At 36.5% G+C, this 22403-nt stretch overlaps 3 protein-coding genes across 3 annotated transcripts; 2 read left to right on the top strand and 1 right to left on the bottom strand.

Annotated features, from left to right (window-relative positions):
* Window positions 1-72: 72 nt before the first annotated feature.
* Window positions 73-2930, top strand: LOC112775154 (protein MAIN-LIKE 1-like). The gene is made up of 3 exons (XM_072227471.1): window positions 73-259; window positions 1287-2002; window positions 2087-2930. The coding sequence occupies exons 1-3, from the start codon at window positions 182-184 to the stop codon at window positions 2220-2222; spliced, it is 930 nt and encodes a 309-aa protein (XP_072083572.1). The 5' UTR covers window positions 73-181; the 3' UTR covers window positions 2223-2930.
* Window positions 2931-3004: 74 nt separating this feature from the next.
* On the top strand, window positions 3005-3768 carry LOC140182032 (uncharacterized). Its single transcript, XM_072228030.1, has 2 exons — window positions 3005-3320; window positions 3481-3768. The coding sequence occupies exons 1-2, from the start codon at window positions 3041-3043 to the stop codon at window positions 3636-3638; spliced, it is 438 nt and encodes a 145-aa protein (XP_072084131.1). The 5' UTR covers window positions 3005-3040; the 3' UTR covers window positions 3639-3768.
* Window positions 3769-4485: 717 nt separating this feature from the next.
* Window positions 4486-7097, bottom strand: LOC112779060 (uncharacterized). The gene is made up of 5 exons (XM_025823320.1): window positions 6773-7097; window positions 6310-6391; window positions 6000-6204; window positions 5399-5900; window positions 4486-5309 (listed from the first exon to the last, which is right to left on the bottom strand). Exons 1-5 carry the CDS (start codon window positions 7095-7097, stop codon window positions 4486-4488), a joined length of 1938 nt encoding a protein of 645 aa, XP_025679105.1.
* Window positions 7098-22403: the final 15306 nt, after the last annotated feature.

The raw sequence follows: 22403 nt of genomic DNA, 5'->3' as shown, positions 1-22403 counted from the left end.
TGCTGTAGTGTACACGCGGCGCTTCCCCCTTGAGTCCCTATTCGGTGGGCATCACACACTTAGTAAAGGAGAACCCTGCTCCCTTACCATCCGAATCCCTCCTTCACTCTCACCAACCTTTCTCCCCCAAAACCTTCATCTTCATTTCTCTGAAAGCTTGCATGGTGGAGGAGCATCATTGATGGGGAAAAAATTAAAAATTAAAGATGTTGATCGATCTGAGCTTCATATTATTCACTATCTCAGTGATCCTGATTATGTAAGTATTTTTTGAATTTCTTTTGAATTTTTTTAATTTTTTTATAGTTATAGTTATTAAAAAATAGAATTTCAATATTATGATTGTTGTTAGGATACACAGTTGAAGAATATAAATAGAATGATTACGACTGATTTGTTAGTATTAGTTAGATTATTTTAAATTATGTTGAACAGATTAATAATTATGTTTATGATGATTAAAATTTATTTTATGATTATATTATTGTTGTTAGTTAGACATGCATTTGAATAACATAAATGGAATGATTATGACTTGTTTAAAATTATTTTACAGATTAATAATTATATAAATCATGATTAGAAAATTTGTTATGATTATGTAGTTGTTAGAGATATATGTAGTTGAAGAATATAAATAGATAGAATGGTTATGACTAATTTTGAAATATTTGTTAGGTTGTATTTAAATATTTTTTTAAGTATTATTAACTATATATATCATGATAAGAAAATTTGTTATGGTTATGTTGTTGTTCTTCTTTAGTTTTGTGTTTTTGGCTGTAGTAGTAAGTAGAACATAATGTAAATTTTTAATAAATTTATTTAATTGTAGTATAATTATTATTTGTAAGCCAATGGTATTTGAATGAATGTGTTTTTAAGAAATTAAGTGTAACTGTTATCGATTTTGGTTAGATGTTATTATTATTGTGGTAAAGTGTTAATGCTGAGTTGATTAGAAAGGTTTTTTTAATTAAGCCATGTTAGATATTTCTTTATGGGAAAATTTAAATAATTTTAAATGTAGTAATTATTATTAGCAAGTTAATTATTAGCGTTGTTAGAATATGAATGATGGCATATATAGATTTATTCAAATTTTTGTATTGTATTGCAGGGGAAAAATTTTTTAACAAAAGTGTAATTAATTAATTAATGTTCGATATTATTGTGGATGTTGTAAATATTGTTGAGATTTATGATTAGGAATATATGTATTTGTAATGAGTTTCATTAGCAATTCTTAATAATTTGATTAGTAATTTGTTATGTTTTTTTTGTAGAAATCAAGAATGTTGACATGTAACCATCCACTTCCTCCGGATCGGTACAACGAAAGGGTGGAGGATCATCTGCGAATTACCGGGTTCTATCATGCATCTCAGATTGGGATAGTGCAGTGTCAGAAAGCATTGGTAAATGCTCTAATTGAACGTTGGCACCCAGAGACACATACGTTCCACCTTCCCATTGGTGAATGTGCTGTGACACTTGAAGATGTAGCTATGATTCTTGGTCTTCCCACAGATGGTCTTCCGGTCACAGGGATGACAATGAGCAGTTATGAAGCGTTGGAGGCGGAGTGTTTGCTTCAATTTGGAGTTGCACCGCGTATGTCTGACTGTAGATCTAGTTGCATAAAACTTACCTGGCTGCGTGATTTAAAAGAAAATTTACAGTTGATTGATGATATCAGTATACAGAGGTATGTGAGGTGCCATATTATGTTGTTGATCGGGACGATCTTGTTTGGGGATAAGTCTGGGGCAGGAGTGCATTGGAAATTTCTACCCTTGCTACGTGATTTTGGTAGTATTGGTCAGTATAGTTGGGGAGCGGCATGCCTGGCACATCTCTACAGGGCATTATGCCGTGCATCCCGTTTTAACTGCAAGGAAATAGATGGTCCACTAACACTTCTACTCTGTTGGGCTTGGATCAGGATGCCATACCTATCGCCGCTACCTAGGGAACCTCGAAGTTTTCCACTAGCAAACAGGTAATAATTTGTTAGAATGTACCCGTATGTTGATATTTATGATTCATTTAATGGTAGCTGAGGTAATTGAATATATCATAATAGGTGGCGGAACTGGGAGCGTGGTGACCGACGATTTAGATACTTGAAGTTAGCTCACTTTAGGAAGTCATTTGATGAACTTCAGGAAGGGCAGGTATGTTTCAATGAAAGTAGTATTAGTTTTATGTTTAGGGTCTAAGACATAAGTATACAGCATTGTCTTTGTAATTGGCTTTGTGGACTGTTATGTTGAGGTTCCTTTATTTTTTCCAGTTTGTTTGGGTTGCTTATGCTGTGGATCGGGTGGATCCGAACATCATTCCTCCTGAAATCTACATGCAGTCGGTGGTTTGGAGTGCTACAGTTCCGTTGGTATCATTTGAATGTGTCGAGTGGCATGCTACCGATAGATTTAGGCGACAGTTTGGTTTGGTTCAGGGACTACCTAGTCAGGAGCGGAATCTAGAGAAGGCGCATGGAGAAACCCTGAAGGGGCCCAAGAATCTTAATTGGGCCACGGAAGCGAGTCATTCAAAATGGGTGATGCATTGGTCAAACAGGTATAACTACATTCTATCTGAGCTTCCGATGCCTTCACATGATCTACTAGATAGATACATGCATTGGTACCGATCAAAATATGGGAACCACTTGAACATGTCAAATCTTGTGGGTCAAGATAATGATGAAGGTGATCAGGATATGGAGGAAGGTGATCAGGATTTGGATGAGGATAATCAGGATACCGATGAGGGTAGTCAGGATATGGATGCTGACAATGAAGTAGAAGAGCCACATTCGCCGCATATATTACCTCCAACACCGATTCCAGAAGAACAACCTCAGTCCTCAAGCCATTATGTACCTCAGACACAGTTCCCCCCATCAGTTCCAATCAGTCAACAATATTGGGGCACCTCACAATTTGAAACAGGAGAAGGAGGTTCCTTTAGCCAGTTGCTTGGGTTGATGTCTGCAGATCCTGGACTACCACAATATGGCCAACAGCCTGACTTCATGGCTGGTAGGTATTCATTGGATGCTAGGTATCCGGGCCATACATCATCGGTTGCTTCTGGGGGGTTTGTGTCGGTTGACTCTAGTAGGAGTAATGACGGACGCGGAGCTTTTTTTAGTCAGAATCCTAACCGTGTATCCATGGGACTCATTGAAGAAGATGCTAACACACCCGAGAGGGAGACAGATGCGTATCTAGTAGATGACCCGGATGACGAGGAGGATCATGATGACGATGAAATAGAGGAGTTTGACGAGGATGAAGAATCTCGTAATGATGGTATTATGTTTTGTATTCTACTTTACATGTTCCATTACTTTTTTATTTTATGTTCATAACTGGCATCTATTTTTTACTTTTAGTAAATCTTATTTGGTTTATGTCTTGCTGTGATTACCTGCTGCGCATAATTTAATTATTTTTTATAATTTCTATACAGGTCATGCACGCACTCCGGATGAAACCTCCAAAGGTTACAATCTGAGGATTGATCCACCACGTCGCAGTGCTAGTCGCTACACTCCATCTGTCTTCAAAAAGGCGGCCAAGAAATGCAAGAATTTAGTCAAGGATGTGAAGTGGGCCATGAGAAAGTAGTTGCCTTGTAACTTATTTATTTAAGTAGTAATCACGTGGACCATGTTGTATTTATGTAGTATGTTTTGAGTATGTACGCACTACATTTATGTTGTATGTTTAGAGTATGTACGCACTACATTTATGTTGTATGTTTAGAGTATTTATGCACTACGGACACTATTCAGGTATTGCTAACCTTTAGTACGCAGTAAGGTACAGGTGCTGTATATGTACCCATTATTGTTGTTCAGTCATACAAGCAGATTGGACCGGAACCTGCCGGTTCATTTATACATTCAGATTGCACCGGAAAGGCCGGTTCAATCATAAAATCAGATTGCACAGGCCAGGCCGGTTCATTACGAAAAACAGATTGAACCGGACCGACCGGTTCAGTTATACAATCAGAGTGAACCGGACCGGCCGGTTCATTCATAAAATCAGCTTGAACCGGACAGACCATTTCATTCATAAAATCAGATTGCACCGGACCGGACGGTTCATTTCGAATAATAGATTGAACCGGACCGGCCGGTTCATGTATACAACCCAATTGGACCGGACCGGCCGGTTCATTTATACAATCAGATTGCACCGAAAAGGCCAATTCATTCAAAAAATCAGATTGAAGCGGATCGGCCGGTTTTTTCAGAAAATCAGATTGAACCGGACCAGACGGGTCATTCATAAAATCCGGTTGAACCGGACCGGCCAGTTCTACAAGGAACACATTGCAATACATAAACCGTTTTAACATAAAAACATCAGAAAAACATTACATAATGTTCCACATATCAGGTCAAGTTCTATCAAAATGACAACCCATGACATAATAGTGACGTGCCACACCAACCACAATGTGAACCTACTGAGCATCTCCGTCGGCAGTTCTACCAGCTGACTGACGGCATCTACTACGACTGTGTCCCTCAGCTCCACATAGCGTACATCGCCTAGGACGACGTAACATTCGCGTGTCCATCTCATTCAAGAAACGCGTCATCCTGGGGCGCCCTTTCGAGACACGTCTCAGATACGGATTCGGTACGTAGCGAGGACCGTTGTACGCAGGCCACGTCGTCGGGTTACCTAGTGGCCTAAATCTTGCTCGGTACACCCGCCGAACTTGGTCCATCTTATACACATCATGCACATATAGCTTCCAATCCAGTCGCTGGTTTGCGCAACATGCGAACACATGTCTGCAGGGGATCCGGTCCACCTGGAACTCACCACAATCACATCGAAGGGCGCGTAGATCGACTGCAAACTCCAGTCCGCTTGGCATCTCACGCACCTCGAAGACCTCATTCTGCCGGTCAAAGCAACTGACCTGTATGTTTCCTGATGCAAGTTGGTTTGCATGCAACTTCGAGGTCACGACTTCGGAGAACACATGGCCAGCATTAATCCGCGCTTCTGCCTCTGCTCTTTTTCTGGTGAAAAGCTCGTTTAGCCTGTAGAATGTTGCCTTGACAAGAGCAGTAATAGGAAGATTGCGTGCACCCTTCAACACTGAATTGATGCATTCCACTAGATTCGTTGTCATGTGACCCCATCGGTATCCACCATCAAACGCCAATGCGTACTGTTCGCGAGGAATTCGGTTTAACCAGTTGGTATACGCTTCCCCCCGTTCCCGTAATCGCTGGTAACGCACTTCATACTCCCGCACCGTCCTGGAATATCCTAGAGGAAACCAAAGAAAAAAAAAATCATAAAAGTCGAAAACAAATATTAATATTTAACTACTGTTAATAAGTTACTTAAATTATTACCAATGTTGACGACCAATTTTTGGAGGTACGGTGCCTTGAATTTCCGCAGAAAATTCGACTCTATATGCCTGATGCAGAACATATGAAAAGCTCTAGGAGGTGACCATGCTCCGTTACTCCGTTCCACAGCTGCATTGATGGATTCGTGTCGGTCCGATATCAGTCCCACACCATCCCGAGTGACAACATGTTGACGCAAGTTACTAAGGAAAAAGTGCCACGCATCAGAAGTCTCTCTCTCGACAATAGCAAACGCAATTGGAACGATGTTGTTGTTGCCATCCTGTGAGACTGCGACTAGGAGACAACCCTTATACTTTCCGTACAAGTGAGTCCCATCCACCTGGACAACTGGCTTACAATGTCTGAATGCCCTGATACAGGGGTAATAACTCCAAAATACTCTATGCAGTACCCGAATATGACCAACCAAGTCATCGCCTTGGTATGCAGGCATAGTCTCAAAATGGACAACAGCTGATGGTTCCTTATGACACATGGCCTGAAACCATATAGGCAACGCTTCGTACGATGCCTCCCAACCTCCAAATATTTTTTCTACTGCCCTTTGCTTAGCCAACCATGCTTTCCGATAGCTAACAGTATAGTTAAACTTCGATTGCACTTCTGCTATAACGGACTTTACCTTTAAGGAGGGATCAGCCTCAACCAATGGCTTTATTGCTTCTGCAATTGTGATGGAGTCCAGCTTCGCATGATCCTGTGAAATGGTGGCTCTGGTACAAGTGTGACTACCATTATACCTCCTTATAACCCAACAATACTTCCTGCTGATCAGACTAACCCTGATAAGCCAATCACACCCTGACCCATACTGTGTACACTTGGCATAAAATGTCAAAGGCTCAGACTCATAAACCCGGTAATCTACGCTTCGTCGTATGGTATACTCTTTTATTGCCTTAATAACAGCTTCCCGGGAACTAAACTCCATCCCAACAGCAAATTCACCATCTGCGACAATAGGAACTTCTGCCAGGACAACAAGCATGGGAAAAATTTCAATAAATACATATATATTTCAAAACCATACTAAATCAATATTAACTGCATCAAGTATGACATAAATCAGACCCTAACGTAAATAATAATAAAATATTAAATTCTATGTTCTATATTCGTTTAAAATAATGTGATATGTTTCAAACATTACTTAACACATATGTTGACTTTTATTTTTTTAACTTCCTACTATTTTAAAATTTTTTTTTACATAGGATCAGGTCAACCGGTTCAATGTCTAACACATACATGACATCCACGCATGCTTAAATAATGGGTAATAAATAATAATTCATTCATAAATAATTCAATAAATAAATAAAAAAGACAATAATTTAAATATTAACGTACCTGCAGTCATATATTCCGGAAACTCCGGAACATGCATGGCTTCCAAGTCCAGAACTCGCATGAATGAAGGCTCCCCAAACGGCATATCGTTTGCGAGTGCATCTGCCACCTCTGTCACATCCGGATCCATATTTCCCTCACCATGATCGTCATCTCCATCTGCACCAACACATTCGTAGTTGCTTTCGAACTCTTCTTCACTGTCACTATTATAATCTTCCCGTAGAATGTTTCGGTCTGCCTCAGATTGTTCAAACTCAACATACAACTCGATAAACGAGATCTGTGCCCGGTTTTCAATATACATTGAAAACATCTCCTGCATGCTCGCTTCGTCCGTCACATATCTTGTTTGAAATTGGACAAACCCACCAAATACCGGTACGGGATATCTGTATAGAACACAGGATATTTTTTTTGCCCCCTCAGAATCAATCTTTTCACAGATCAAACCTTTCAGTTCTTCAAAGGAAATGATAAAAGGAATAACAACATCTATTGGATTTTCACAAATAAATTTTACCCCTTCAGATGTTTCTAATAAAATTTGACCAAAATAATACACCTTTATTAGTACTCTATCACTCATTTCTCCTACTCACAAAAAAAAAAACATAACACTAACTACACACTCCTTTGATTTTGAACAAGCATATAAGAGATCCAGAAGAAGGAAACAGAGGAACGAAGCGGCGCATAAGAAGGGGAAGAAGAAGGGTCCCCAAACGCTAACTCGTTGCACACTTTTATATACACTCTATACTCAACTCGGACCATCCGACTAGGTTAACTTCATTCAAAAATATACTAAGCAACCAAATCGGACCATGCGTGTTCATAAACCGGTTCTGCCATCCCCAGCCAAAACGGACGGTCCGAATCCACTCCATGCACGCAACTCGGACCTTGCGTGTTGTACCTCCCCTATGCCATCTCGCAGGGTCCGATTCCCCCCCCCCCAACTCGGACCGTGCGTCTTCCGGTTTACCATAGCCACGAACAGAGAACTCGGACCGTCCGAGTCCTCCTCCCAAAACCTGCCAAAATTCTGCCCCACATCCATGTCTAACCCACCTTAACTCCATATCCATGAAAAGCTCACATACGAGCTCCATATCCAAAAAATTGACCCTATAAGTTACTATGATGAAAATAGTTTTTTTTTTTTTAATTTGGTTCAACTTAATTAAACTTAATTGCCAAAACACTTAAATGTATAGATAAACTGAAAAATTTATATGTCTATCTACAATTATTTATAAGAAAATTTTAGTACATATTTTAATATAATATTTTTATAAAAATTGAAGGATTACCATGTGTTTATAACACGCAGCAGAAGAAAAGAAAGTAATCCTTAAAGATCTATTTTGTGCTTAAATTTTATTCCAATAATTTAATATATATAGATCAGATCTAAATACCTTTAGATATTTTAGTAAAAATCACTTTCTCCTTCGATAGTACGAAGGCGCTATGCATATCCACACAGAGACCAATCTTTACTGTCAACTCCTTGATCAATGGACATCTGATCTAAATTGAGGAACCTCTTACAACTATTTGCACGCCATAAAATTCTTCTCAAAGAATTAGGCTCACATACATTTATGTGCGTAGAGGTAAAAGAATAAAACACTTGGCATACATATATATAGTATGAGATTTGTTACTGATTTTAAATTTAATCTCAATTCAAATTTGAATCATATCTTAAAATTCTAAATCTGAATATTTCAAATTTTATGAATCATATCATAACAATTTAAAACATAATCGATTTGGATCTCATCCAAATTTATAATTCAAATTCAAAAATAGAATAACTAATTATTCTCAAATCTCATTTAATATTCTCAATTATCATACTATTATTATATTTATATGTATCGATGCAATAGATAAAATAAATAAATAAATAATTATTACGTAGATTATAATTTTTTTTTTGAAAGAAGGAGGAAGAAGAGGAGAAAGAAATAAAAAAAGAGAAATAAAAGATGAAGACGAAGATAAAGAAGAGTATATTTTGCATTATTGAAATGCACGTATGTATAAGTTAGTATGATGAAAATAGTTTTTTTTTTTTTAATTTGGTCCAACTTAATTAAACTTAATTGCCAAAACACTTAAATGTATAGATAAACTGAAAAATTTATATGTCTATCTACAATTATTTATAAGAAAATTTTAGTACATATTTTAATATAATATTTTTTATAAAAATAAATAAAAAATAATGACTAAAAAATATAATACATTGATAATCTTTATTTTGTTTATTTTATTTATCATACCGATACATATAAATTAATAAAAAAACACCTAAAATATATAAGTGAATATATATATATATATATATATATATATATATATATATATATATATATATATGATCTGCATGCATTATGTCATTATAATGGCTATTAATTTTAGTAATATTTAAAAGGTATTATTAAAATTATAAAATAATTATATTTCTAACGTTCTTTCATATAAGAATATAGAGTTAAGAGTGTGATGAATTAAATTAAGTTAGGTTAAAGTTAAACTTGATTCATGAAAATTAAATTTGATTGATTAACAATTAAATTTATTTATAAAGTTTAAATTTGACTCACCAAAAATTTATAAATTAGTTTAAGGTTATAAATAGACTCAAATAATAGAAATATAATCTATAATTCTATATAAATAAATTATAAATGATGTATAAGAAAAACTATCACTTATCCATATTGTCTGTTTATTAATTATAATTTATATTAACTATCATAATTATATGTAAAAATTATTTACATATGTAAAATTATATATGAGGAATGTTAAGGGGCTAGCAATTTTTGTGATTTTTAGCCATCAAATAGCCATCAATAATGATTTTAATGGTGTGAGATTAGTGTGAGCTTTCATCCAACGGTTCACTTTTCTTTGCTGGTTATATGCTGGTCAAAATTTAACAAAGTTGCTGGCCCCTAGACTTTTCCATTATATATTATTACTATAAATTAAAAGTATAAAATTTATAATATATTATTAATATAATTAAATAAAATTAATAAGTAATATATAATTGAGTCATCTTATGAGTCAATGAGTTGAGCTTATATATCTAAGTTTAAGTTTGGTTCATTTAGTGCTTGTTTGGACGCTATTAAATCGATAAAAAAAATATTTTTTTAATAATAAAAAAATTTAGTGTGTTTAGCAAATTTCTAATAGTAAAAATAAAAGTATTAGAAAAATAAAAATAAAAATATTTTTTTGAGAAGTTACAATTTACCTCTTTTTTTAAAAGATATTTTTTCTTAAAAAAAGATGTTTTTCACATAATAAATGAACAAAAAAGTACTTTTATCTTATTTTATTCAAACATAATTGATAAATAAAAAAATCTTTTTACATGAGATATCCAAACATAAAATCACTTTTACTTTTGTAAAATATCTTTTAAAAAAATATCATTTAAAAACATATCTTTAACGAGAATGGCGCTAAACAAACTCTTAATATATGAGCTCAAATTCCGAATTAATTAAATTTGGCTCATAAATTCATGAGCTCGGTTTATTGAGCTGTAAATAAGTCAAATTCGAGTTAATTCATGAATCGATTTAATTCACTTTGAGTTTTATATAAAAGTCTTTTTTTTTTTTAATTTGCGTATTTATTTTTGTATTTTTTTTATTTGCCTTATACTAATTTTTTTTTAAATTAACAAATACTAAAATAAGTTTTGGTAAAAATTTAAACTAATAAAACAAAATACGTAAATAATTATATCTTCTACCGTAGAAAACAAGTGACTCCACAATTATGTGTTAATGTGTTATGGCCTTACGAAGGAGTTCAAAAAGTTTACGTACCCCGGTTCGGGACCATATTTATTTGAAAAATGAAGAATTTAATGGGGTTTAGCTCCGTAGTGTATTGATCAAGCTAATGGATGAGGAAATTAAGTAAAATAGCGACACCAATACATTTTTCAAGAAAGTTAATTGAATTATATGTTAGGTGACGATATACAATTGATATATCAACATTAGAAGTTTTCTAACTGATATTGCATATATACTTGATAGTATTCATTCATGTTTGAGAACCCAGCCTAACCTATTAAAGGAATGGAAAAAAGACAGATAGATGCCAGATTTTTTAAATTTTTGACAAATATATTTTTGATAAAATTTAAATACAAAATAGTCTCTGATTTTAATAAACGGAGGACAATTTAGTCATTCTCTTTATTTGCTTTTTATACACAAAATAGAACTGGCTGACGTGGCTGAATCGATGTCCAGGTGTTCGTTACGGTGCCACGCTGAAAGGAGAATAAAGTTCGAAGAACAAATAGGTCCTTCAAAATTTTTTTTTTTAAAATTAATAAACTTTTTTCTTAAATTCTCTCATCTACCTCTCTCCATTTTTATATTTCTCTCTACTATTTTTACTCTATATATAATTATATTTTATATTAGTAATTTGACAAATTAAAATATGTCATTCGATATTTTTTATAATTAAAATATTTTAAATGTAAAAGTATACACATTAAATTATTTTAAATTTTAGATAACGAATGTTAAAATTAATTATTAATAAAAAATTAGACTTTTTCATATAAAAATAATAACTAAAAATCTTATTATTTAATCTTTTATCTGCAGATATCTTGATCTTCTTAGTCAGAAACTTTTGTCAACTTACGACTTTTTTGTAAAAGTAGTTTAATTTTATAAATCTTTTGTGTCATGCATAATTTATACTGTTAGAACAAAGTGAACTATAATTTTAAAAAAAATTTATTCTCGTAATGTTATTATTGATAAAAATACTAGTTCTAATATAATACACAAATGCACTAATGCTAACTTAATACATGAATGATGCACAAATGAACTAATACTAACTTGATGCATAAATGAAATGATGCTAACTAATGCCACTAGTATGATGAAAACTGAACTAATGCAATTTAACAAATTCTAATATAATACACAAATGCACTAAATCTGAACTAATGCAATTTAAGAAAAAAAGTAGAAACAGAACAAGCTCAATTTCTGCAATTTTAATACAAATAATTTAAATTGTAAAATACAACAAGTTAACTAGATTTCAAAATACAAGCATAATTTTATAAACTAAATTCTCATAATAGAAGCATAATAGAAGCATAATGAAAAAAAAATTCTCAATGACCTATTTATCTTTCGAACTTTATTTGTAAAATGACGTCAATGACTTATTTGTCCTTCGAACTTTATTCTCCTTCCAGCGTGGTACCGTAACAGACACCTGGACACCGTTTTAGCCACGTCAGCCAGTTCCGTTTGGTGTATGAGAGGCAAATAGACAGAAGGCTAAATTGTCCTCCATTTATTAAAGTCAGAAACTTTTTTGTATTTAAATTTTGTCAAAGATGTATTTGTCAAAAATTTAAAAAGTTAGGATCTATCTGTCTTTTTTTTTTAAAGAATAAAACATAAAGACAAAATAGATAGTAGAATTCAGACTTCATCGGTAAAATGCAGCATTTGCATATATTGGCAATTTTTTTTTTATTTTTTAATTGGAGCAAATAATTTGTTACAACTTCATAATTGTTAATTAAGCTACATATAATTCATAAGTTAGGCTTCATATGTATCAAAGTCTAGGTCAAAACCCCTCACTGAAAAATTATTAAAGCCAATTAATTACCATAAAACCGAAAATCATTAATGAAAGACTAGCTGTTTATGAACCGAGTTGTTGACCGGATTTGTTCATCCATCATGTGAAGGATTGTACCTAGCATTATTATTATTTATTTATTAGAGTAGAGATAGGATTGGACCTTCTAATAATATGTCTAACAACTTTTTTAATTCTTTAAAAGAGTCAAATTTTATTAAGAGGTCTTATCAATATCATATCACTTAAAATTATTTAAATGCATTCTCTATTTAGAAATTGTGAAGACGATGTTTCAATTCCTATTTATTTTATGTCTGACGTTCAAAGAAAAAATGGACTTCGTTTATTTGTGAAGCTTTATGCTAATAACCGATTATCTCAGTTGCTCAGAGATTCATTGAATTTCAACGACGCACGCAAGTTAACATTGAAGATTGCAGCATTTTGAGTAGATATCTAAAGTATGGTTTGTGTTTATTAAAATTAAAAAGTTTAATATAATTTTATATATTAATTAATGTTCTTACCAGCTTGAGTCGAGGTATAAGTCGTCCTTCTGGTAAGGTCGGTAAATTTCTAAGGCGCGATCCAAATTTCGTCGGCAAAGGAAGAGTGGGAGAGGTGGGTACCTGCAAAGGCACTCCAACGCTCAAGTCAATAAGAGAATATATATGAAGACTTTTTCTTAGAGAGATTGCATACCTCTTTTGTTCCTGTCTCTTGCTTTTATATTTGTTCGGATAGGGATGACTGTTGTTTCTAGGTCGTAACGTCTGGGGAGAAAATTAATCATATGTCCGACGTTATGTAAATAAATGCCGATCATTGCGAATGCTCGGCTATTATTGTGGGTGCGTTACCGAGCTTATAATTCGTAACCGATCTTACTGGTCATATCACAGCCCCCAAGCTTAGCCTGGTCTTGAGGAGACGGGTTGAGCTTTTTGACGAGTTATAGCTCGGTGTATGGAGCCCCAGGTCAACGTGGTTCACTCAGAAATACTTTTTATAAATAGAGAAGTGTGAAGTTATTATGAAACGGTTTGTTTTATTGGGTCTTGTGCGTAGTCATTATTATGACTGGGTTCAACTTTCCAAGTTGTTCCATAACCGTTCTAAGTGGGTTTTAGGTAAACGGTGTAGATTAATTCATGGAACTGAAAAGTTCATTTAATTAGTGGCTTCGGATGAAGGTTGGTTCCTTTGCTATTCTGTTTAAGTGGGAAGCATCAGGTTTTCATAGAAGCATGAGTACCAGAGGTTAGTAAACCTTCTTTACCTCTTCTGCTTCTAATCTTTCACTGAGAATGGGTGATAAAAAGAAAAAATTGTTACCTCAAGTTGAAAACAATGAGGATTATAGCTGGGTTGAGAGAGACGTTCACATACGGGGTTCATTGTTTTCTGATATTGAGAGTGTCAATAGGGTAAATCTGGGTAGGATAGTTAGGGCTGGGTTTCGGGTGGAACTGCTGCCATGCAGTCGGTCTGATCGTGTTTTTCATAGATAAAATGATTTTGAAAGTTTTTATATGTATAGTTGTGTCATGGAGGAGTTGCGAGTGAAGCTTCCTTTCACTAGTTTTGAATGTAATGTGTTGAAACAAATGAATTGCGCTCCCTCTCAAATACACCCAAATGGCTGGGCTTTTATCAGGTGTTTTCAAGCTTTGATGGATTTTCTTGAAATTGAAGCAGATTTAGAACTGTTTTTTTGCTTATTTCAAGCTAAAGGGGTATGGAAAGGTCTGTGGATTAATCTGAATAGTACACCGGGTTTTTCTGTTTTCAAGCTTTATAAATCGTCGTTTAAAGATTTCAAAGAAATGTTTCTGAAAGTAAAATCGGCTGATGAGGAATTTCCATTTTACATTGACGAGCATTTGGGGGAAAAATTTTCCATATACTGGTGTTGCCACCCGCAACACATACTAGGTCCCGAGTTCATAAACAGTCAAAATGAATGTATAATTTCGTTTCTGATAGAGATGGTTGATAAAGGTGGTTTAATTTCGGTTTCGGATCTGCTTCCTTGGGAAGAAGATAAGAGTTCGGTTATAAAATATTTTGGTAAGACGTTGAAAAGACTGTTTGTTGGTTTTAACATTTGTTGATGAATTGACCAAATAATGCTTTAATGTCGCAGCTGGTAATTTTCCCGGGGTAACTGCATCTAGCCTGAGGTCTCGATTTAAGACCAAAAACTTTGAGGGATCGTCGTCCAATCAAGACAAGGCTGATGGAGGTGCCGAAGTTAATCAGCCCCGCCGAGGAAGAAGGCGATTGTTTTTAAAAAAAGGAAGTCAGAGTCAGCTCTGCCAGATGATGTACAAGGTAAGGACGAAAGCGTTCAGTTGGAAGATTTATCAAACTTTTTGACAAAGCAGGAGAGGCTACACCTATTTGAAGAGGAGGGGGAGAGTTCGTCAGTGTGGAACAAGAAGTTTCCCTTCAACATTGTGGCCGATGAAGTCGTTCAGACTGTGACAGATATTAGGCGAGTGGAGGAGGCTGGGGATATAGGGGTTGATCAGTTTCTACAGGTTTCTTTTTCTGTTTCTTCTCTCTTTTTTTTTTAAATGTGTTTGAGGGCTGAACACTGAATTGTGAATATTAGGTACTAGGTTTTCGGCTAGCTAGCATTGGGCGGAGTCAGGAGAAAAAACATAGGAAGTCGATTGGTGAGGCCTCCCGAGTTGCCGAGTTAAAGGAGCAACTTTTGCTGAAGGAAACGAATGTAAGTGATTTGAAAAAAAGGTTATCTGAGGTTGAGACTGATTTGAAAGCGGAAAAAGAATGTCATGAAGAGATTTCTAGTTTGCTGAAGAAAAAAGAAAATGACTTGACGAGTTTGAGTGATCAAGTTATCGAGGTGTCGGCGAAGATGAAAGAGCTTGAGAGTCGTAAGGAAGGTGATATTTTGGATGCTTTTGCTGAGGGGTTTCAACGAGCTGTTAATCAAGCAAGGTTTCTGTTTCCGGATGAAGATTTTTCAGCTATGGATCCTGGCAAGATAATTCGGATGGTAAACTCGTCGATGACGAAGAGACTGGTGAGGAGGGAGACGATAATTTGGTTGACTGATATTTTCTTTGTGTAGCTTTAGTAACTTGCTTTTTGTTGCATATCTGAAAGGTTTAACTGTTCAAAGCAAAAATTTGGTTTCTTTTGCTGAACATTAGTATTTTGTACTTAAGTACTTATTTGTGAAAAACTGCTTTGATTAGGGTTGTCTGTTTCCCAATCATGTATTTTGTTGCCCTTAGATGGCTTGAATGACAGTTATGGTTATGTTATTTGCGCATTCGTTATTGTAGTAATGCGACTTTAGATATCATCGGTTTCTCCTTTAAAGGAGTGTATCGTTGCGTGGAATAAGTCCCTTTCGGGGAATGAGTGATCTGCTTAATGAGTGTGTATGAAATAAAATAAAAATTACATTTTATAAACAGCAGTACCTGTAAAATATCTTAATTGTTCAAGGTAAGCCAGCCTCATTAAAACCTTCACGAGCAAAAACCCTTTGGAAAAAATTCTCATGGTAGGAAAAAGAGTACTGGGCTGCTGTTTTACTAACTGTAATATCGCTTCAGGGACCCGACGTTCCATGTGCTAGGGAGTTTAGTGCCATTTATGTCTTCCAACTTGTATGCTCCTCTGCCGAGGACTTCGGATATTCTGTACGGACCATCCCATGCTGTGGCGAGCTTCCCATGGGAGGGAGGTCGGCGAGCTTGCTCTGTTTTTCTGAGTACTAAATCACCAGTGCTGAAGGATCTTGGGATCACCTTTTGCCCATATCGTCGGCTAAGTTGCTGCTGTAATGCTCGGTGCCGAATGGCTGCTGTTTCTCGTATTTCTTCGATTAAGTCGAGCTCTGTTTGCCGAGCTTGATCGTGTTCTTTAGCTAACGTCCGCATTGAGCCCTGTGACACTTCTATAGGGATCATGGCTTCAGATCCATAGACCAAACGAAATGGGGTTTCCTTTGTTGTTGAATGAGCTGTAGTATTATACGCCCATAATACTTCTGGGACAAGCTCGGCCCATAACCCTTTTGCACTGTCGAGCTTTTTTCGCAAAGCCTGGAGAATGACCTTATTAGCAGCTTCTGCTAACCCATTGGACTGTGGATGTTCGACGGAAGAAAAATGTTGTTTTATTTTTAGATTCTGCAAAAAAGCTTTAAAACTTTGGTCGATAAACTGACGACCATTGTCAGTTGTAATGTGACTTGGTATACCAAATCTGCATATTATGCTTTTCCAAACGAAGCTTATCATTTGTGCTGATGTGATTTTTGCTAAAGGTTGTGCCTCGATCCATTTGGAAAAATAATCAATTGCAACTACCAAATATTTTACATGTCTTGGAGCAGTAGGGAATGGTCCTAGAATATCTATTCCCCATTTGTCAAATGGCCAGCTTACCGTTGAATGATGAAGATGCTCTGCTGGTAGATGAATGGTCGGCGAATGCTTCTGACAATTATCGCATGTTCTGACCTTGTGTTTGCTATCTTCCCATATCGTTGGCCAGTAAAAGCCGGCTCGAAGAATTTTCTGTGACAGGCTTCGAGCTCCAGAGTGTATTCCACAAATGCCTTCGTGAGCCTCGGATAAGACAAGGTCGGCCTCTACCCTGTTCAAACATTTTAACAAAGGTCGAGAGTATCCTCGCCTATACAGATTATCATTTAACAATGTATAATAGGAGGCTTGTCTTCTGAATTTGCCTTTATTTTCAATATCTTTCGGAATGGATCCAGAACGGAGGTACTGAATGTAAGGGTGTTGCCAACTATCTTTATTAACTATGTTTAGAACATTAAGTGCATCAATGCTCAGCTTATCTAGAGTTGACTGTAAAATAGTAGTGGTGTGGGCTTGTGTGGTTGCTAATTTTGACAAAATATCCGCCCTATGGTTTTGCTCCCTAGGTATGTGAATAATGTGGATTGTTGAAAAATTTTTTAGTAGTTGTTGGACAATATCCAAGTACTTCAATAAGATCGGGTCTTTTGTTTGAAAACTGTGGTTCACCTGTTGAACGACTAATAATGAATCGCAGTAAACTTTTAAATTATCGATATGTAAATCGGTGGCTAACCTGAGCCCTGCTATGAGGGCCTCGTATTCGGACTGGTTATTGCTGGCCTTGAATGAAAATCTGAGGGAATGCTCGAGCACTATGCCATCCGAGCTTTCGAGTAGTATTCCAGCGCCAGCGCCTTGAGGATTGGAAGCTCCGTCTACGAACAAGGTCCACCTTGGACCTGATGCGTCTGACCATGGTTCCGTGAGCTCGGCAACAAAGTCAACTAGGTATTGGGACTTGATCGACCCTCTTGGCTGATATTGAATGTCAAATTCCGACAACTCAATGGCCCATTTAATTAGTCTTCCTGCCAGCTCGGGTTTCGAAAGAACCTGCCGTAAAGGTTGTCCCGTTCTGACGATGATCGTGTGGCTCTGGAAATATGGTCGGAGGCGTCTTGATGAGAATACTAGGGCTAAGGCGAGCTTTTCCAACCTTGGGTAGCGAAGTTCGGCGTTCTGTAAGGACTTGCTCACAAAATAGACTGGCTGTTGGTTCTTATCTGTTTCTGTTACAAGAGCAGAACTAATGGCAACATCAGTAATAGACAAATATATGTATAATGGCTCGCCGGACTTTGGTTTTTGTAAAACAGGGGGTTTTGAAAGAAATTCTTTTAAGCTTTTGAAAGCCATTTCACAATCTTGGTTCCATTCAAAGTGTTTTGCTTTCTTTTTCAAACATTGGAAAAAATTTGAGGATTTAGGTGCTAAACATGGTAAAAATCTAGATAGGGCGGCTAATCGTCCTGTTAGCCTTTGAACCTCCTTTACTGTGGATGGACTTTGCATGCCGAGTATTGCTTGACATTTCTCTGGATTTGCTTCAATTCCTCGGCTAGTAAGGATGAATCCGAGGAACTTTCCTCCCTGAACTCCGAAGGCGCACTTTTCTGGATTTAACCTCATATTGTATCGTCGGATTTGTCCGAAGATTTCGGCTAGGTCTTGGATATGAGAGTCGCCGAGCTTTGTTTTGGCGACCATGTCATCAACGTAAACCTCTATATTCCGGCCTATTTGCTGCTGGAAGATCTTATTCATCAACCGTTGATATGTGGCTCCTGCATTCTTTAGACCAAAAGGCATAACATTATAGTAGTAATTACCATTCTCAGTTATGAAAGCCGTTTTTTCCTGGTCTGTTGAGTGCATAAGGATCTGGTTATAACCAGAATATGCGTCCATAAAGCTTAAAGTACCGTAGCCACAAGAGTTATCAACCAGGGTATCAATACAAGGTAGGGGTAGGCATCTTTAGGACATGCTTTATTTAAATCAGTAAAATCGACGCACATGTGCCACTTACCATTATTTTTTCTTACCATAACCATATTGGTTAGCCATGCGGTGAATCTGATTTCTCTGATGAAGTTGGCGTCGATGAGTTTTTTCACCTCGGCGATTGATGCTTGTCGCTTTTCAGTGCCGAGGTTTCTTTTTTTCTGGGAGATCGGCCGAGCTGTTGGATTTAATGCCAATTTGTGTGTTATAACAGACGGATCTATTCCTGGCATATCAGCAGAGGTCCATGCGAATAGGTCGGCATTCTCCTGTAGGAAACTTGCAAGGCTTTTCCTGTCCTCTGTATTCATGGAAGTGCCCACAAAAGTAAATTTCATTGGATCATCATTTAGAGTAATCTTTGCTAACTCCTCATTTGGCATAGGCCGATCTTCGAAGTCAGCGCGGGGGTCAAGTTCGGCTGGTGTTATCTGTTCGGACATTATGGAGTTGATATGAGATTGTCCGACTTTTTTGAATGGCTTTAAGCTCGTGTTGTAGCATTGCCGAGCTTCCTGGAGATCTCCGTGAATTGTAGCTATAACATTGTCCTGCACAGGAAACTTGACGTAAAGGTGAACAGTAGATACGATTGCAGCAAATTTATTTAAAAAGGGTCTGCCTAAAATGACATTATAAGGGCTAAAACAGTCGACTACAAGATACTGAATATCTTGTGTCTTATATAGTGGTTGCTCACCGAGTGTGGTTTATAACCACACTGATCCCAGTACAGGAACTCGTTCTCCTGAAAATCTGACCAGGTCTCCCAGGTATGGCTGCATAATATTGTTGCTCGGCTTCATCTTTTCGAAGGTGGTGAAAAATAAGACATCTGCACTGCTTCCTGGGTCGAGTAAAACCTTTCTTACTATCAGGTCTCCTAACTGAATGGAGATGACAACAGGGTCATCTAGGTTGGTATCAACACCGTTAAAGTCGGTTGATCTGAAAGTCACTTCTGGGACATTCGTCAGTGGCTGAGGATTGCTTGGGGCATCCGTTACTGCCAGCATGGTTCTGTAAGTACGTCTTCGGGCTGAGCTTGTGTGTCCTCCTCCAGCGTAGCCCCCTGAAATACAGTTTATTACTCCTCTAGGTTGGGCCGGTGCCTTTTCCTTTCCTTTTGAGGATGCGCCAGCTGTTGATGTATCTGGGGCGGGGCTAGTGTTCTTCTGGATATGCCCTGCAATAAATTTGTCGAGATGCCCCTGCCTTGCTAGTCGTTCAAGGAGATCTTTAGCAATGACACATTCGTCAGTGGTGTGTCCGTGTTTCTGGTGAAAAGTGCAATACTTCGATCTGTCGACGCTCTTTGATTCTGGATAATTGCCGGCTTTGCGAGGAGGCTTAATTAGTTTAGAGTTCAATATCTCCTTGATAATATCATCCCTTTTTGTGTTGAATTGAGTGTATGGGTCATAACGAGGGACCGGCTTAAATGCTTTTTTGCTATCTCGGGGCTTATCGTCATCTTTGCTTGTGGTTGACCTTTATGTCCTCCTTGCTTGCCTGAGTTCTTCGACATCAATCTGACCTTTGGCCTTTTCACGAAACTCGGCTAAAGTTTTGGGATTTGTCACAGCGATAGTTTCCTGAAATTTGCCAGGGCGGAGGCCGCTTTTTATGGCGTGGAGATGAACTTCTGGATGGAGGTCGGGGATCCTCATGGCGACCTTTGTAAAGCGGGTGATATAATCCTTCAGGCTTTCTTGTGCTCCCTGCCTTATGGTCGTCAAATAGTCAGAATCGTGTAGATATATTGCGGACGCTGCAAAATGGTCTTCAAATTGGGCAGCCAACTCCTGAAAACGGGATATCGAATCTGCAGGCAAAGAGCAAAACCAGTCAAGTGCAGGACCGTCTAAAAAAGATGGAAAACATCGACAAAGAATTGGATCGGATGCACCGTTAACAATCATAATAGATCGGAATTTTTTGACATGCTGCTTTGGGTCGCCCAATCCGTCATATGGGGTTAAAGTTGTCGGCAGAGTGAATTGTCTGGGGAGATGGAAGTTCATTATATCTGCTGTAAATGGTCCCGCCGAGTTGTCAGGTTGTTCTTCCTCGTTATCAGGCTGAGCTTCATCATTCTGTTGATTTCCTTCGTTGTCGCTTTGTGGTGTCTCAGAAACATGAGTCCGTTCGTTGTTCTCATGATCATGGTTATGGTGCTCTAAGCGAGCTTGCACTAACTGCGCAATTTGGCTTTGCATTCTCTGGTTGTCCTCCGCCATTCGCTGGTTTGCTTGTTGAAGCTCAGTCACCATCCTCAAAAGTTCGGATGAAGTGGGCGGGGGAGCATCAGCCATGAGAGTGCGTGGAGATCTTGGGGCTTACCGCAAATGATGTTTCAAATTTTTTCGGCCCCACGGTGGGCGCCAATGTTCTTACCAGCTTGAGCCGAGGTATAAGTCGTCCTTCTGGTAAGGTCGGCAAACTTCTAAGGCGCGATCCAAACTTCGTCGGCAAAGGAAGAGTGGGAGAGGTGGGTACCTGCAAAGGCACTCCGACGCTCAAGTCAATAAGAGAATATATATGAAGACTTTTTCTTAGAGAGATTGCATACCTCTTTTGTTCCTGTCTCTTGCTTTTATATTTGTTCGGATAGGGATGACTGTTGTTTCTAGGTCGTAACGTCTGGGGAGAAAATTAATCATATGTCCGACGTTATGTAAATAAATGCCGATCATTGCGAATGCTCGGCTATTATTGTGGGTGCGTTACCGAGCTTATAATTCGTAACCGATCTTACTGGTCATATCAATTAATATTTAAATTTAATTTTTATATTAATATTTATTATAATATTTTTAAATTTAAAAAATTATTTTATTAAATATAATGATTGTTATTTATATTTATTATAAATTATTTTTAATTTAATTTATTAAATATAGATGTTATAATTTTTAAAGAGATATTATTTAAAAATTAGTTTTTATAAATTATTTTTAGAAAATAAATATTTTATCAAATTAAATTTTAATATGTCATCTATAAATACTGTTTGACTATTTTTATGAATAATTTTTTTTGTATATAATAAAATAGAGACAATAATTAGAAGGAAATAGTAGAAAATTGATGGGAATGATCTGCTGCACATTATTAAAGTGAAATATATACATACATGTGAATGCAATCCACCAATGCATGGTATTTTATTTAGCTTCTAAATCAGGTGGGTGCAGGATTTGGGATTTGTATTTACTTTAATTAGCATATATGGAAATCAGTAACGAATAATCTACATTCAGATGTGACAGCGCGAAATATCTATCTCTATCTTTGAATTTAATTTGTTCTTTATTATCTAATCAAAGAAATAGTATTGTTGCTTATTCATCACTTTGTAAAATTAAATCAACCTACCAACTTGACGGTTTGACAAGCTGTATATGTAGGTAATGGTAGCTTAATCCTCACTCGTTCAAATTTCAATACATTCACTAAGAATCTAATGTTTTCAACCAATAAAAATTATCAGTATTTTTATTCTTACAGATAAAAAAATAAAACATATGAATCATGGATATTATGAGAAATTAATTTAATCAAATCATTTT

This window comes from Arachis hypogaea, chromosome 19 (genome assembly GCF_003086295.3).
Source record: "Arachis hypogaea cultivar Tifrunner chromosome 19, arahy.Tifrunner.gnm2.J5K5, whole genome shotgun sequence".
Taxonomy (NCBI): domain Eukaryota; kingdom Viridiplantae; phylum Streptophyta; class Magnoliopsida; order Fabales; family Fabaceae; genus Arachis; species Arachis hypogaea.
Note: the sequence above shows the minus strand (reverse complement) of the source record. Positions and strands in the feature narration are given on the sequence as shown.

Coding starts and splice junctions, on each gene's coding strand:
- LOC112779060 (XM_025823320.1), bottom strand. CDS start 7,097: ATGCAGGAGATGTTTTCAATGTATATTGAAAACCGGGCACAGATCTCG. Junction 6,205..6,309: donor GTTATTAAGGCAATAAAAGA/GTATACCATACG, acceptor TTGGCTTATCAG/GGTTAGTCTGATCAGCAGGA. Junction 5,901..5,999: donor AATCGAAGTTTAACTATACT/GTTAGCTATCGG, acceptor ATATGGTTTCAG/GCCATGTGTCATAAGGAACC.
- LOC140182032 (XM_072228030.1), top strand. CDS start 3,041: ATGGCTGGTAGGTATTCATTGGATGCTAGGTATCCGGGCCATACATCA. Junction 3,321..3,480: donor TGAAGAATCTCGTAATGATG/GTATTATGTTTT, acceptor ATTTCTATACAG/GTCATGCACGCACTCCGGAT.
- LOC112775154 (XM_072227471.1), top strand. CDS start 182: ATGGGGAAAAAATTAAAAATTAAAGATGTTGATCGATCTGAGCTTCAT. Junction 260..1,286: donor ATCTCAGTGATCCTGATTAT/GTAAGTATTTTT, acceptor TTTTTTTTGTAG/AAATCAAGAATGTTGACATG. Junction 2,003..2,086: donor AGTTTTCCACTAGCAAACAG/GTAATAATTTGT, acceptor ATATCATAATAG/GTGGCGGAACTGGGAGCGTG.